Below are 16,029 nucleotides of genomic sequence, written 5' to 3' on the forward strand. Positions count from 1 at the left end.
CTTCCGTGTCGTCATCGTCGCCGTACCGTGACACGGCTAAATTGCGAAGAGGAACGAGGACGAAGGCCGCCACCTCGTTAATGATTACACAAACGAGCCACGATAACGTCGAAATTGCTACTCGTCGTGGAAAAGCTGCCGTCGCTTCTTCCTGGCTGCACACTTTCTGTACCTGCGGGCGACTTCGCGTTTCTCTCTCTCGCTCTCTGTTCCTCCGGAATCCCGAGAATACGATCCTTCCATTTTCAAACGTATTGTCGAGGTGCGAGACAACGCAGTCAGAAACGAGCGTCTTCGCGCGAGAATACGGCGTACTTCGTTCTCGCAGCGGCAGCCACTCACCGCGATAAAAGTCAAACGCAGCGACGAGCTTCAGGTGATCATCGCTCTTCATCGCACGCGCGACACACGTCGTGCACTCGTGCGTCTCCACCGGAATGCGTCGGGGTACATAACGCACGACGAGCTCATCCGCGAGACAAAATCGCGACGCGTCCGACTCGACGCGACCGAGGACACTTCCGAGAACACGAGCTCGTTCCGAACCGCTCCGAGATTGGCCTCCAATCGATCGATACGGATCATCGAGATAATCGAGGTTATCCGCCGAGGGTTCAGTTCTGCCCTCGCCAGCTGCACTTTCTGCGCTTCCTCTCCTCGAGAAATTCCCTTTCCTTCCCTCTTTATCCTTAACGTTAATTCCGTGTGTGATTATCGTAACATAACGCAAAGGGAAATTATTTTAAAAAATGTATACATCGTTCTTATTGGTTGGATCACAATTTTCGTTGGAAAATTTCTGTTGTCGTATCGCTCTCTCAATTTAGCAGATCAGTTCGCGGCACAGTTTTTCCAGCTGAAAAAACAATGTTTTGCGGATGTGTATCAATTTTTAAGTGTACTTTATCGCGAGGCGGATGCAGAATGTGTATATATGTGAGAGAAAGAGAGAGAGAGAGAAAGGAAGAAGGAAGAACCGTAGAAAGTCTGGTGTACGGTGCAGCTGAATAGACCTGTGTTTTTTTCGCGTGAATACATCGTGTCGGTGATTAACGATTCGGGATTAATTATAGCGCGCGTGTTTTTTTCTTCTTCGTCAGACTCGTACCAACCCCTTACGAGCCGCCAGCAAGCGCATCCCTCGCCACGCTCTCTTGCGCAGTCAGCGGGCAAAAGTAGGCCAAGTACGACGTTAACCTCAACCTTAACATTAAATCAAGGTTATCGGCAGTCACATCGAGCGTGATATGCCGGCCCATGCGGATATATCGTGCGAAAGAACGTGGAGTTTCGCGTTGCTTATCGTACAAGTGATTAATTCTGTTTATTATCAGAAGGTCTTGCTTTATTTACACAACATCGTCTTGCGGTTTACTATTTTTATTCGTCAAATAACATATATATATATATACATATGTGTGTGTGTGTGTGTGTGTGTGTGTGTGTGTGTGTGTGTGTGTGTGTGTGTAGAAAATGTTTCATTTAAATATTGTTCATACGTAGCGCTGCTGAAAGAGTGACATAGTAAAAGTCAGACGTAAGATCTATCGATAAGATATACAATAAATATTATATATCAAATTAAATATAAAATCATTGATATATATATAAATTAACTCTTACAGTGAATTGCTCAGATAACAAGGTATCAGGTGGCAGCAGACTATAGTGAGAGAATTCAACTGAGTACAATTGTATTTTTTCTAACAAATGGAAGGACTTGTTTACACTATTGTCTCTTTGTGCAATCGCATTATCTCGTTTTGTACAGTTTTGGCAAGTTTTATACATACATGATATAAATATATAACAAGTATATATCTTGCTTATTTTGCTCTTGTCAGTCCCTGACTTTAAACATAAATTATATATTAGAAAAAAATACAAGAATAATTTAATATTGAAGGAAGTCCATGAAATTTCTCTTATTCAAGCTCTGATATTAGAGGATAAACCAGAAAATAATTCAAAAGTAATGTAAACACATGTTATAACATGTTCATATTTACAGATATATGTGTATATTCTTCATTGCTTCTTTGCATTGAATTCTGCGTGTAACTGCAGGAAAGTTCATACAAAATCTCTCATGTAGCAACACATCCCCAAAGATCATTGGAGCCTAATCTTATTGCTTGTAAAAAAAATACCAGTGGGAATAATATATCAATTTAACACTATTGTTTCTATTCTTTTGGACCTATTGTTAGGAATCTCAATGTTCCTAATATATCATAAGTTATTTTTAGAGAGAGATAGGCGATATCTTAATCGCAGTGGAAGTATATATGTGTACCATTCAGGAAACTGCTGTTTTTCTGTCCCTTAAGCAGATGTTGAGGTAATTACACAATATCCTAATTTGCAGTTCCCTTCTTATTTTTATCCTTACCATATGTAGCATCTAGAAACAGACCTGAGAACACTATAAACGTACTTAACCATTGTCTAGGTGTGAGATTATTACCGAAGATCAATATAGAGCCTAAAACGGTGAAGAATTTTCTGGTGGTGGTTATAATTGAGCACGGCAACGGGCCGAATTCAGCCACCGTTAGAAATATAAAGTATTGCCCGAACGCCCCGGCTATGGAAAACGTCCCTATATGCCATATGGTATAAGGATATCGCTGAAGGAAACCAATGAATTCAGAGAGTTCTCCGGAAATGAGGATCACGACGCCGCTAAATATAACAGACCAGATATTCATGTTGAGCATCATGTGGCCTGATTTTGTCTTGTGCTCTGCTCTCATTCTCTCTTGCACCGCACTCGTCAGTCCATCCATCATCAACGATAACAGTAACAACAATTCCCCGACTGACGATTGTTCCTCCGATTGCTTTTTCGCGACTACACCATCTTTATACATAAACAGCGCAACCCCAACGACAATCAGAAGGATGAACAGGTACTTTCTAACTGGATACACCTGCAAATCGAATGGCAAGAATTATGGGTGGTAGAAAATTGCCGTTGCTCTACAGAGATTATTGCGAGGGACGTAAACGACTTATCGAGACGACCGGGTCTCATACCTTTTTTCCCAGCAGTACACCGAGTATCATCACAGGGATGGGCTTGCCGGACTTCGCGATCACCTGTGTCGGATAATTGACAAACTTGAGTGCCATGTTACTGCACACCATAGCGAGCAAATACGTCAAGGCGGAGAGGAAGTAATACAGAGTCGACGTGGTGTCCTCGCCCTGCTTCATCACCGTCAGCAATATGGTCTTGGCGAATACATAATTAACCAGGCACTGAACGAAGACCAACGCGAACATATACGTGAACTTCTCCCTGTTGTTCTCGTCGCCGTACTGCCCGCGGGTTATCTTTTCTTGCAACATGCCGAAATAGAAGTAGCACACGAATATACCGGCCGCGCAGACCAGCAGCTTGGAGTGCTTGTTAGTGGCCATCATTTTCAGCAGATCGTCATGTAGAGCCGCGAGACCGACGTTTCTTCGCGCGCTGTCCGCGTTGTCTCGCCGCCGGAGCGAGCATGCAGTGCAAATTGTACGTGGCGGGCAACTGCTGGTTACGTTGACGTTGCCCCTTTCTCGTCGAAGTTATGCTTGGTGCACAGTTCGTTGTACCGGTCGCGAGATAATCTCCAAATTGTATCGCAGCGTGCAAGCGAGGCGGCCAATCGAAAGTCGCGCGTGAAGACTCAGAGACCCTGAGAGCCAGTAGCGATAGATCCTACGGCTGATGTGTGGCGAATCACGAGTGCGACACGGCGCGCCTAAGAGAAAACTGCCAGCTGTCAATTCGAAAATATCGTCCGAGCTGTTACCTCTCTTTTGTGTTTTCGTGTTTGACGTTTATTCAATTCATGACTATAAGTAAATATCGTGATCGTACGTCGTCAAGCGGCTCAAGATACGACTTTGCAAATTCGATTTTCCGATACAAAAAAGGAAAAAAAGAAATGACACTTTCCTGCAGAGTACTAACGATTCTCGGCTGCTTCTACTTGTATGTGAGTGCCACGAACGATGACAGCTGTCATTGCGGCAAGCGATTGAACCGACTGAATATTTTCAGTCCCCGCAAAGAGGAATATTGTGTCGTAGATTATTCTAAAATAGCTACAACCGGTAGCACGAACGATGAGCGAACGGGAAAGATGGTCGAAATCATTGCCGGCGCGTATTCCATTGGAACGAACGATCCGGTTTTCGTAGCCGATGGAGAAGGACCGAAGCGAGAAGTACTGTTAGATAGTTTTTATCTAGATAAATACGAGGTGAGCAACGAAGAGTTCTCAGCTTTCGCAAGCTCCACCGGATATATCACAGAAGCGGAGCGTTTTGGAGATTCTTTCGTCTTCGAAGGTCTTTTGTCACAAGATACAAAGAACGTGATCAAACAAGCCGTTGCGGAAGCTCCTTGGTGGTTACCCGTGAAAGGAGCCACATGGCAACACCCGGAAGGTCCTGACTCAAATATTACTTGTAAGTATACGAGAGAAGGCAGATTTGTGATATTCTTCAAACACACCATGATTCGTCGTACAAGTTGTCTCTTTTATAATAAGTTAAGAAGTTAATTAATTAAAAGGTATTTAGCCAGGATGGACCATCCTGTTGTTCATGTCTCCTGGAACGACGCGACTGCTTATTGCAGTTGGCTGGGGAAGAGGTTGCCGACCGAGGCAGAATGGGAAGCTGCGTGCCGTGGCAATCTCTCCGACAGACAGTATCCATGGGGAAATAAAGTAATGCCAAATAATCAGCACAAGTAAGTTGGACTTATTTTATATTTCTGCAGTTCATATCGCATGTAAGGTCTTATAAGAACTTGACATGCTTAACATCAATTCATCAGGGTCAACATTTGGCAAGGTGAATTTCCTATAAGAAACACCGCAGAAGATGGATACAAAAGCACCTCACCAGTTACAACGTTTCCGCAAAATAAATATGGCCTGCACAATATCGTTGGAAACGTTTGGGAATGGACATCTGATTGGTGGATGACAAATTACTCTCGCGATAAGCAGACAAATCCTGTAGGTATTTACTTAATATTGAGACCTGTGTTAAATATATAGTACAATAAAATAAGTGTTGTATAATATATTGTATAATGAAGTACTTATTAAATATATTTTCAGACTGGCCCATCCAGCGGTACCGATAAAGTCAAAAAAGGTGGCTCCTATCTTTGTCATATAAATTATTGCCACCGATACAGATGTGCTGCACGCAGTCAAAATACACCCGACACATCTGCTGGAAATTTAGGTTTCAGATGTGCATTGTCAGTATAAGTAAAACAACGTATCAAAAGTGTTAAAGGTAAAAAAGAATATTATGAAGACTGAGAATAATTTTATGAATAAAATTCGATATTTTTCTCTGTGAAACTACAATATACCACATTTCCAAGATCCTACTTTTCATTTTGAAAAGTGTAGAAAGATTAATTTGTTTTGTAATGCGATGTACCTTAAAATATTAACGTTGCTCTATATATTTTATTCAAAATTCGAACTGGTTTTGAAAGGAATTTGAAGATAAATGATTGGTTGATCTTGATGTTGAATCTTACTACGTCAAAGGTAAGAGACCGTTTGATTGGTCGTTGAGTCGCGCTATGATTTCCATTTTACTAGGGAGCGGGAGGAATCAATTTACTAGTGTAATTTCATATACGCTATTGGCAGCACTGAGTTTTCCAGAACACTGCCCAGAAATTATTACACACAAGCGAGTGGCTAGTGTTTAGAATGTTTGACAAGGCGTGTCCACCGCGAGTAAATTAACATGCGAGACCTTTTACATATTTTGTATACATACTTTGTTGTACAAATGCAGTAGGTGAATACAACATACATGTAGTTTGTAAGTATCCCTTCTGTTACAGCGTAAACATTTTAAACATAACGAAAGATCTATGCTATGAATCATTTATAGCACTTGCATAGGTTTGCTATTAACTTCATGCCACACTATTGTATCGATGTTTTTACAGTTGTTGGAGTGATGTGATCATTAATTTGAGAAACTAAACTCATACAGAAGCTAGCTTGAACATTTGGCAGTTTTATTAAACAACTGTATTATTTATCACTTTGTTGTTTACATTATGTCTTCTAGACAAAATATATGTTGTTAAATACATATTAAACATTTTGCAACATATAAGGAATATACACAGTTCATTAACTATTCAAGGACTTCATAATTCGTAAGTATAAGTAAAATTGTTAACACATATTGTTTTTTACTTTATTTGATATTTGAGATTGATTTCCCTCGACATCAGATCAAGATGCATTACGGAAAGAAGTCACCCAGCATGGGAACACCATCTGTATATTCCCATGTAACTACTACTCGCAGCAGTGCGAATTTGAGGTCATCAAGATCCGCGCGCAGTGTGAAAATTCCATGGTATCAAAAACCAATAGTCACACATGCTTATGTACTGGATATTCAAAGAGGTGCTATGTTCACCGCTATATTCTCATTGGTAAGCATTTGATAAAATTCACTCTTATATTTTTTTCTTCGTTATATTATGTTACAAGATAAATGTCTTTTCAGTGTCTGGCCTTTTTTACGATATGTACAGCTATTTTTGATATCTATTGCCTATCACAAGCTGCACCTGGCTCTACTCATTATGGGTATTACATCATATCATATGAATTTGTGTATGTGGGCAATCAACATAGTAAGTTTATTTTATAATGAAATCGATCATAAAAGTTAATGAAATTACAAAACTATACATTAATTTGTTTTTTTTTCCAGTTCGAAATGCACTGATTGTTTTTGCATTGTTCTCTTTGTTGGGTGGAATAGTCGTCTTTGTGACTTCTATGATATTGATCAAGGCTCTGCGAAAAGAACATGAGAAAAAAATGGTGCCTTGGTTGTACAGTTTCGCCATATTCACTAGTTTTCGATTGTTCGCCTTTTTATTCTTCAGTATTGTGAACGATATGATATTTGCCTACAATATTTTGATATGCCTTCTGTGGATAATATTTGTCTGTGTTTCTATATACGGTTGGCTCATTGTATATTCTTTATATCTTGAGCTGTGTGATTTAACAAGATTAGAAGATCTGGCTCATCTGCGGGTATGATATATTTGTTTCGTTTTAAAAAGAATTGTATTAATATATTGTAATCATTGCACGCATAACACAAACCAAGGTTGTCTTGCTATTGAGACGTTTAACGTATTATATTTTATTTCAGATTGGTACAATGCAATCTCTGAATGCATCAACAACACATTCTATCGCTGGATCTCGACCAACAACCCCTCATAGTGCGGTATCCACTATGCCTGTTAATTAATTACATGTGCACATACATATGATATTATATTTTATATATACAAATTTTTCCTCGCGTCTTACACGTTAAGACAAGACGGCGAAGCAATCAAAGCAGTTCTTTCAGCTAAGCAATGATATAAGATGACCATATATTTAAACTAACACACATAACGAACTTGAACTTGATAAAAAAAAAGTTATATAGTTACACATGACAGAGTAGTTGCACTGCTCTTTCCGAGATCTTGCAAGAAGGAGATCAATTGATATTACATCTTCTTTAAAGGTATTTTTAAGGGACAGATTAATCGACACTAGTATAAGATATATGATTTTTTATTCATCACTGTGCGATAGCTCTTAATAGTAGATTTTAGTGACAGATATTTGAGAATTTATTGTATCCATGTGTAAGACAAATTATTAGATCTATAGTAAGTATATTTTTTTTTACTTACCGCAAGTATTTCTCATACAATATATAACGTATTCCGTCCAATTATATCTCAGTTAAGATTGCTTATGATATTTATATTGAAATGTATATTGTAAAAGTTTATATTGGATTTATACACGTGAAAAATACAATAGTTATATATAACTATTTTTGTGAATAGTATCCAAACTGTTAAAAAAAGTTAAACAGTTAAGAGTATTACATCTATCCTTCGACTTTTTATCGTCTAGTTAAACAGTTAAGAGTATTACATCTATCCTTCGACTTTTTATCGTCTGATTATATTTTACGTAATCACACGCACACACAGATGAATATTTTGAATTATTAAAAGTATTAATTATATAATATTATAACTCATATATTGTTATATAAAAAGTAATCTCTACTATGTATTATTTAGCGACTGGCATTCAAATTATTATCTTTCAGTAGATAAGAATAGAGTCCTAGATAAATAGAGAAGCAACAGTTGCGATATATCGAAAGCGGCCATCTTATTTCTCTGTATAACAGTAGTGGTCCGTTCTTTTTAGCTACACTGCTGAACTGGCGCGACAAATTTGAGCGATACAAAATATACTAGTTTTGTTCTAACTTATGGCAGCAGTGCAGCTAAAAAGAACAAAGAGACATCAAAGTAGGTTAGCTGCTCTCGGAAGTTGGCTTATGGATTATAAAAAAGTACACGGGTTAGTAAAAAATGACATGTGAAGTATAGCTTGGGCGTTCACGGCCGTACATTGGAATTGGCAGAAAAGTTAATGGCAAGCTACAACGATAATTCATCCATAAATGGAAACAATATGGCGCTGAAACACGTAATTCAGCTAGCCAATCAGACAGTTTCCCTCCATGTCGCTTTTCTCTTCATCTACGACTCCGGATGAGTACACGTACTTTTAAATCAAGCATACAGATATTTTGACCGTTTATTTCATGGAAAATTCTGGTGGGACATTTTACTTTACCTGGTAAATATCAGTATAGAAACGAATCTAATTTTAATTAATATTCTGTTTCTTTCTAATTCTTAGTATGAGACACCGTACTACACAATAAGGATCTGTTTGAATGACTTGTCTATACGGTGGGGCGTTTCAAATAAAATGCTTCGACTTGAGGGATGCCTCGCTTATGTTATAATCCTCCTCAGAATCCGTGAACAATTCCAAAATCTCGTTGGTAGCTCGGCGTCTGGAGTTGTTTCTTAACCATGTACGACCCACCAACAGGATTACCTTAGCCAGTACGGTTAACAGAAACCCGCCGATCGTAGACACGACTCGTCGGATTAAGCTGAGCGTTCCAGTGATGAGGTACATAGCGATGGCGAGACACATGATGAGGGCCGTGTGAGGACGAGAATAATCACTATTCTCTCAATTAATACGAGCGATACCGAGACGACGCCGCAATGCAGGACGATTTATTCGACTCGCACACGATTCTCGTTTCACAACTTATTTCGCGGTCATTTTGCTTCTTATCACCGGTCGATTGCAAAATTGAACGAAATTTGACACAGAGTTACTGTTTCGGATTTGCGACTGTTTTCACAACACGCAGAAGTTGCTCGATCTGACAGATTGAACGTCGAGCAAATGTTAATTATTATGAAATTATATATGACATTTTGATATAATGACGCAGGAAACGTTACATTACACGCGCGATCATCGTGCCTGAAGGATCGTCCCGAGTAGTGGCGGTGTCCTGAAGTCTCAAGGGTAACTATCACTTTTTATTTTTATCAGTCAGAAGAGAGAAATATGTAGTCTTCACGTTCTTAATATATTCACATTTATTTATACAGCTGATCAGGAAATTTGCCTTTTGTTTCAGATTGCCCGATTTTGCGGCTACACGGTGGATGCGGTTTCCGGAGGAGTGCAATTTCGGTAGACGTAGATGTCGTATCGAAGGAACCAGTTTGGATCAAGGAGGATCAGAGATTAAGACCATGGAGTTATAATAAAAGGTTAGCATGTTCATATTTACATATATTTCTTACATTAATCCTTAAAAATATTTCACCGTTTTTAACCCACAAAAACAGTTGGTACAAAAAAAGAAAAACAACCGGATACAAAAATACATATAAAATCAATACATTTTACATACTAGTTGACTTAAATATCGGATTTTGCGTATGGACAAAAGATTCCGAATTTTTTACTTCTCTTCCTTGAGATATCGTATATTTCTCATAAATTAATGATAATTTATATTACCACAAATTAATAATTAATTTATCCAAAAATAATATTTTTAGATAAATATATTGATTAACACATCGCGCGATGATTATATAATGTGTGTTTATAATTTCTTATTAACATTACAATTACATTCGAAAGATGAACAAGCTATTAGAATATATTTACAAATAGTTTCCAGATGAATATAAAGATAATTAATATACATAGAATTTGTGTCGTTTGGTTTATAATAAATGTTGGTTATCGTGTACTGGCATATTAGTTTAATCACGAACGATGAAACAAATGGTTCCATAAATAGAGTAAAAATGAGGTCATCTTAGGAAACTTTCGTAAAACTGCTAAAAAATGTCTGATTCAGGATCTGAATTTTCTCATAAAATTTCCATACTCTGAAACAGTTGACATAACATTAACACGAGTGTTATTTCCATAAAAACAGTAAATATTCTGTCCTCGGCCAATGTTTAGAAACCATCTGCTCTTAAGGTATATCAGTACCTTATAAATTTGCAATGATTAACTAGAAGCTATGGAACGAATTTATAAACTGCTGGTTCAGTACAATCAGCGGGTTATTTTTATATCGTAACGATAATAATTATAAATGCAGTAGTACATTTTATGTAATTACATATGTTTTTTACACATCCGTTTTGCATGAACTATTACAAATAGAATGTATTTACATTGTTAAGTTTATTTTTCGGATTAATATTTCATTCCATTATAAAGGCTGCACATGTTTCTTAGAACAGTGTGAGCAAATAATTAATGTTTAAACAATTCAAACAGGAAAAACATATGTTTATTTACATTTGGATTTGCCTTTTCTTCCGGTAAATATTTTTCTGTACCACCATAATGTTTGTGCATATTATATAAGAGTTAATATTATATTTACAGAGTGTGTACATAAATGTATATAGAATTAAAGTTATACACACAAAGGAGGACACACACATAGGTTTTATAATAATTTCCGAATTAACATCTACCAAAAAAACCAATTCCCACCTTTAACCCAGTGCGACTTGGAATACGCGTTACTACGCCACGTGTGACTTTTTGTGCGATAGTTTTTTTTTTCGTTTTTCTACAACGAGATTGTTTTAAATATTAATTACATCTCGAAGCGCGAGTGCTGTATGTCTGAAGTTTAATTGCACTGAAAAAAACTCTTATAGCGGAGCAAAATGGGAATGAAATATTTATCGGGTAACGGTTAAGACTATATGTAAAATAGATAATGCGTCGTAATTATTAGTTGGCCAATCGTTACATGTGGATATATTTTTGAAAATATCTAGCCTTAAATTTTCATGAAATTCTTGTGAAATGGTTCCAAATATTTCTAAAAAAACTTCTAAATAAACATTATATATGTAAAACATTTTTTGACGCAATTAACTGAGATAATGCTGATATAATGAGTACATAGTAAAATTCCATATTACTTTAATATTAACTTATCTTTCTAGGATAATTTCGACCTTGACATATGTAAATATTTCGGCTGTGGTCGGTACGAATTGAATTTTGTAAGTTTCCGTCCGCTGTGGAGGAACGGAGGAATCATCAAACGAAACACCGTTATATTAGCAATGTTCACGGCTCGACTATTGCGAAATGTTTGTCTCGTCGTTTTGTGATAAAAGGATCGCTGTTGAAAAGGTAGTCATGCGGTAGTCATTTATTCATACTAAATTATATTTATTCATACTAATTCATGCAAAAATATTACACTATTTTCTACAATATCACTAAAATCTTTTAATATGCAGTAAGAATATTAGTTTTCTGAATTAATGGATTGTTATAACGTGATTAATCTATTTGTGGAAACATATAATTTGAGCATTGTCGGCCAGTCGGTGCTGGGGTGACCAGGATTAAGAGTTCTCTTCGTGGAGAATTTGGAATAAATGTCGAAATGTGCTTTCGATGTACATTTTGCAGAGTTTGGGCGCACAAATATTGCATTGATTGGAATAGCCTTGATAGGTACTATTGAGATGGCAAATCAATAAACAATTATCTATTTTTTCGAGATATGTCAAATATTTATCATGTTTCTTCTTTAATAAATATTTTCAGTGAAATGTGTGTCTTCTCTGATTTTATACAGACATACTGTAAACATCGCTGACCAACATTACTCCAAGGTCGAAATAATCTCGATCAAATCATGTTGCTTTTTTTCTCTCTGATAAATATTTTTATGAAATGTTTTGCACTAGTCTATATTATAGTGAACATCTGTCCAAGGTGTCCATTAAACGGTTCCCGAACCTAAAATTTTTTTATCAGATTTACGAGAGTTTCCGCTTAAGTGACCGTCATGACACTGTTTTGCCCAAAATCATAGTATTTTCCAATAAATATTGCACAACATTACATAGAAACGATGTAACGCGCGATTGTAGTATTTTGTGTAAGTAAAATAATTACATGGAAAAGGTGTGCAAGCTACAAGAACGTAATTGTTAATAGCTTCCAGAGGAACATACCGACGATGAATATGAATGTTAACTTTGTCGTGTGGTGTATCCAATACAATCTGAAATTCATGATATCGTATTAAACATTAAAGCAAAATTTCAGAATTTGAATGACCATTTACATCATTCGTATCTCATGCAAACGTGTATTATATCATTGAATTAAAAAGAATCGCACCTTTTCCATTTGTCACGGCTAACCTCCAAAGTACTGAAATCATCCTTAAACAAGTATAGCTGCATGCCTTTAATAACATTTTCACTATATTTCAACCAGTCGAAACTTTTCATATTGAAATTGTATAAGAGCTGATCACTTTTATTCATGTTTTGCCACATTGCACGAATGTTACTGTTATCAAAGCTCCACTCATTGACAATAAAAAATTCGACTAACTTGCAAAAATCGTGAATTTTTCCGTACAATTTCCATAAACTGAAACAGGTGAAATAACGTTAACACGAGTATTATTTTCATAGACATGGTAGAACTTCGTATACCTTTGTCGAGCGCCTATAAATTTTGCAAAGATATCGATGATTAAAGCGGGTAACAGATGGCAGAACCAAATGCATACTGTGTATATAAATTTATTTTTGATTAACGTGAGAGTCGGTAGCCAGTAGCAGCCGTTCGCCGGGTATTTTTCACAGGCTATTTCTGCGTAAGAGTACAATTCGCTCAGCTTCAAAGGCGTGTTGTTCATCGACACACTATTATAAATTAACATTTTGTCGCCTCTCCTGCAATTAAGCATGAAACAAGATGAGACGTTAGAACTATTTACAGTGCAAATATATATATGAAAATCCAACTGTACAACGGGTCAAAGAAAAAAAGAAAATACATTTTATCTCAGCGCTGAAATGTGAGAGGCGAGATTTATATATGGATATTTAGACGAAATTAGAAATTCATGAGCGAGTTTATACGGGAAAAGTGTCTGAAATGTTCGTAAAAAATGAAATGTTCATCATACCTTTTTGGCTGATTGAATACGTCCCACGCACTGGCAATTAGAGCATTTACGGTTATATCGACTGGCATAAAATGTATTTTATTCTTATTATCGCATCTTATAAATCTCAGTAGACCTTTGGAAAAAGGTGCTAGAAATCCCATCATTGTGTGATAATTGTCCACCCATCCCGCAAGCGGTTCGTGAGCGGCATTTATAACTAAAAAGGAAGGAAGGCCAACATATTTAGAGGATTTTGTAAGGATTTAAAAATGAGTGCAAAAAATGACAAAATTCTGTGAGAATGCTAATTGCAAATTATAGTCCTCCTAATTTCGACGTTGGAAGACTAATAGAGTTCCAAATGCTTTCGGGTCGACAGGTTGTCAAATTTCTGACAACTTTTTGAAATTATAGCTATGACTGATTTCTTACCTACAGCTGGTCGAAATATTCCGATTGGTAAATTCCCACTGTTATCCCTAACAACTATTTCCGCTATCGCTTTTGTAAACGTGTAAGTGTTGTGCCCCTGTGGTGCCACTCTGTAAAACATCTTTAATTCAAGTTTTTTACTCTACGTACATATTAGTCTTGTAAAATAATATGAATATATACCTCGCTAGAGTCTCGTTAATCGTATTTTCGGTCGATGTTCGTATCAGTGTAATAAGTTTTTCAGGATTAATAACATACTCGTAGAATCTTTCTTCTATATGTTTTATATGACAATTTGTAAATACAGTTGATACGTGTATGAACGACTACAAAAGAAATATCAATATCTAATTAAATATTAATAAATTATAATAAACTGAATAATAATAAACTATAATGAATTAGAATATTAGATTATAATAAGTTATTATAGATTGTAATAATGAATGTGTGTTCATCGGGCTAACGAACCTTTAAGTTCGGCATACATTTGGCCAAGTCCAACATAGCACGCGTGCCAATTACATTTATTATTGTAGCGACTTTGATGTCGTTATTGAAGCGTACACTCGCCGCCAAATGGAATACTATTGATATCTGTAGTGAAATATAAATATGGTCTTCACAATTTCGAAGATGACAAACAGTCAGACTTGCATGAATCATATCCAGTAAACGCTTATCATCGTATAACGTAACATCAATGTTATAATTTCCCATTCAAAAATGTAACTGTTACATAAAATACGTATTATATTGTACTTACATTGTTGACTGAGAAATTATAACATCGATGTTATGTTATTGTTCGTTGGTGTTTACTGGATACGTAATTGTTACGATGTACAATAAAATTTTTATTGTGGGAATTTCACGATTAAATTCAGAGTAGCAATTCGCTCACCTCGCGTATTAGTAGGTCTTTGTCACTCTTTGTGAATCCTAGGTCTATTTCGTTCAATTCACCGGTTATCGGCACGATCTTATCACGAAAGTTAGGCATCTTCTCTCCTACGTGGTTGAATATCTACGATTCCGTCATACCGATATATAAGTATCCCGCGACAATGTTGTAAAAATATCTACATTATTATGTATTATTTATGCTCACGGGATATTCGAATATTTCGTTCAGTCGAGTTACGATGTTCTTGCCTTTCTTCGACCGTATTAACAGGTATATCTTAGAGATGTCGGGACAACTTCGCAACAATTTTTCGATCAAAATCTTCCCAAGGAAACCTGTTCCTCCTGATTTATTATATTCGTCAATGATATAGAAATTATTGCTCATCATTTCACTTATGATCATATTGTATTTGCACAGTAAATACCTGTAATGAAGATCGACTGGCCCGCGTAGAACGTTTGTATCGGCGTTTTCTGAACCATGACGTTGTTCCCATAATGGTTCATGTTGGACTGTTTGTATTCGCTGACGTTTAACGTATAGTTGTAAAAACCGATTCGAAGAATAATTCAGCAGAAATTTGAATTTCTTTATTTCGTCGTTCTAACCATATTCTTAAAATGATTGCGTGTACATGAGTGCCACTGTTCTGTTACTTTGACTAAATCTCATTATGTCTCGTGGTTTTATTATGTCACAACTTTCTCTACCATCAAGTGTTTTAACATTTAATTTTGTGTGATCAGGGAGCGTTCAGTTGCACCCGTTGATTGTAAATGTTCGGAACGATCGATCAATGCTTAATTATCTTGTAAAATTCGCAAGCTATAGTTAATAATAATGAATCTATTTTTTTCTCCGATTAATTTACGACAGTCTCACATATCCCGTCCTCCGCCAACGTTTACCTCAGAAATTCTCTGCTCTTAAGGTATATCAGTACCTTACAAATTTGTAATGGTTAACTAGAAGCCACGGTACGAATTTATGAACTACTGTTCAGTACAACCAGCGGCTCTCTTTTATATTGTAGCGATAATAATTATAAATGCCAGTAGTTCACTTGATGTAATTAAATGTTTTTCTTACACACCCATTTCGCATGAACTATTGCGAATGGAATATATTTGCATTCGTTATGTTCTCATGTGCCGAATTAATATTTCATTCCATCGTGCTGCACGTTTCTTAATACAATATGAATAAATAATTAATGCTTAAATAATTCAAATAGG

The 16,029-nt window shown here is 36.5% G+C and overlaps 4 protein-coding genes across 5 annotated transcripts; 2 read left to right on the top strand and 2 right to left on the bottom strand.

Moving 5' to 3' along the window:
* Positions 1 to 2,337: 2,337 nt before the first annotated feature.
* Positions 2,338 to 3,450, bottom strand: LOC106747672 (solute carrier family 35 member B1). The gene is made up of 2 exons (XM_014625429.1): positions 3,040 to 3,450; positions 2,338 to 2,933 (listed from the first exon to the last, which is right to left on the bottom strand). The coding sequence occupies exons 1-2, from the start codon at positions 3,427 to 3,429 to the stop codon at positions 2,358 to 2,360; spliced, it is 966 nt and encodes a 321-aa protein (XP_014480915.1). The 5' UTR covers positions 3,430 to 3,450; the 3' UTR covers positions 2,338 to 2,357.
* A 371-nt stretch (positions 3,451 to 3,821) lies between these two features.
* Positions 3,822 to 5,368, top strand: LOC106747670 (sulfatase-modifying factor 1). 2 transcript variants are annotated; one of them, XM_014625428.1, is made up of 5 exons: positions 3,897 to 3,989; positions 4,055 to 4,464; positions 4,579 to 4,750; positions 4,838 to 5,021; positions 5,127 to 5,367. In XM_014625428.1, the coding sequence occupies exons 2-5, from the start codon at positions 4,137 to 4,139 to the stop codon at positions 5,280 to 5,282; spliced, it is 840 nt and encodes a 279-aa protein (XP_014480914.1). In that variant the 5' UTR covers positions 3,897 to 3,989; positions 4,055 to 4,136; the 3' UTR covers positions 5,283 to 5,367. The 2 variants fall into 2 exon arrangements, with proteins under 2 accessions (XP_014480913.1, XP_014480914.1); XM_014625427.1 differs by having other exon boundaries at positions 3,822 to 4,464; positions 5,127 to 5,368.
* A 135-nt stretch (positions 5,369 to 5,503) lies between these two features.
* LOC106747673 lies at positions 5,504 to 7,748 on the top strand. Its single transcript, XM_014625430.1, has 6 exons — positions 5,504 to 5,856; positions 5,987 to 6,202; positions 6,281 to 6,487; positions 6,562 to 6,691; positions 6,772 to 7,103; positions 7,225 to 7,748. Exons 3-6 carry the CDS (start codon positions 6,287 to 6,289, stop codon positions 7,324 to 7,326), a joined length of 765 nt encoding a protein of 254 aa, XP_014480916.1. The 5' UTR covers positions 5,504 to 5,856; positions 5,987 to 6,202; positions 6,281 to 6,286; the 3' UTR covers positions 7,327 to 7,748.
* A 3,818-nt stretch (positions 7,749 to 11,566) lies between these two features.
* Positions 11,567 to 15,726, bottom strand: LOC106747669 (putative fatty acyl-CoA reductase CG5065). Its single transcript, XM_014625426.1, has 10 exons — positions 15,219 to 15,726; positions 14,996 to 15,135; positions 14,789 to 14,911; positions 14,356 to 14,481; positions 14,065 to 14,210; positions 13,882 to 13,991; positions 13,468 to 13,666; positions 12,989 to 13,231; positions 12,666 to 12,923; positions 11,567 to 12,546 (listed from the first exon to the last, which is right to left on the bottom strand). Exons 1-10 carry the CDS (start codon positions 15,298 to 15,300, stop codon positions 12,456 to 12,458), a joined length of 1,518 nt encoding a protein of 505 aa, XP_014480912.1. The 5' UTR covers positions 15,301 to 15,726; the 3' UTR covers positions 11,567 to 12,455.
* Between the last annotated feature and the right edge of the window lie 303 nt (positions 15,727 to 16,029).

Source organism: Dinoponera quadriceps, unplaced genomic scaffold, assembly GCF_001313825.1.
Source record: "Dinoponera quadriceps isolate SergipeBrazil2010 unplaced genomic scaffold, ASM131382v1 scaffold1395, whole genome shotgun sequence".
NCBI lineage: Eukaryota > Metazoa > Arthropoda > Insecta > Hymenoptera > Formicidae > Dinoponera > Dinoponera quadriceps.

Coding starts and splice junctions, on each gene's coding strand:
- LOC106747673 (XM_014625430.1), top strand. CDS start 6,287: ATGCATTACGGAAAGAAGTCACCCAGCATGGGAACACCATCTGTATAT. Junction 6,488..6,561: donor TCACCGCTATATTCTCATTG/GTAAGCATTTGA, acceptor ATGTCTTTTCAG/TGTCTGGCCTTTTTTACGAT. Junction 7,104..7,224: donor AAGATCTGGCTCATCTGCGG/GTATGATATATT, acceptor ATTTTATTTCAG/ATTGGTACAATGCAATCTCT.
- LOC106747672 (XM_014625429.1), bottom strand. CDS start 3,429: ATGATGGCCACTAACAAGCACTCCAAGCTGCTGGTCTGCGCGGCCGGT. Junction 2,934..3,039: donor GTGTACTGCTGGGAAAAAAG/GTATGAGACCCG, acceptor TTCGATTTGCAG/GTGTATCCAGTTAGAAAGTA.
- LOC106747669 (XM_014625426.1), bottom strand. CDS start 15,300: ATGAACCATTATGGGAACAACGTCATGGTTCAGAAAACGCCGATACAA. Junction 15,136..15,218: donor CCAGTCGATCTTCATTACAG/GTATTTACTGTG, acceptor ATAATAAATCAG/GAGGAACAGGTTTCCTTGGG. Junction 12,924..12,988: donor TTTATAGGCGCTCGACAAAG/GTATACGAAGTT, acceptor CACCTGTTTCAG/TTTATGGAAATTGTACGGAA.
- LOC106747670 (XM_014625427.1), top strand. CDS start 3,843: ATGACTATAAGTAAATATCGTGATCGTACGTCGTCAAGCGGCTCAAGA. Junction 4,465..4,578: donor TCCTGACTCAAATATTACTT/GTAAGTATACGA, acceptor AAAGGTATTTAG/CCAGGATGGACCATCCTGTT. Junction 4,751..4,837: donor ATGCCAAATAATCAGCACAA/GTAAGTTGGACT, acceptor TCAATTCATCAG/GGTCAACATTTGGCAAGGTG.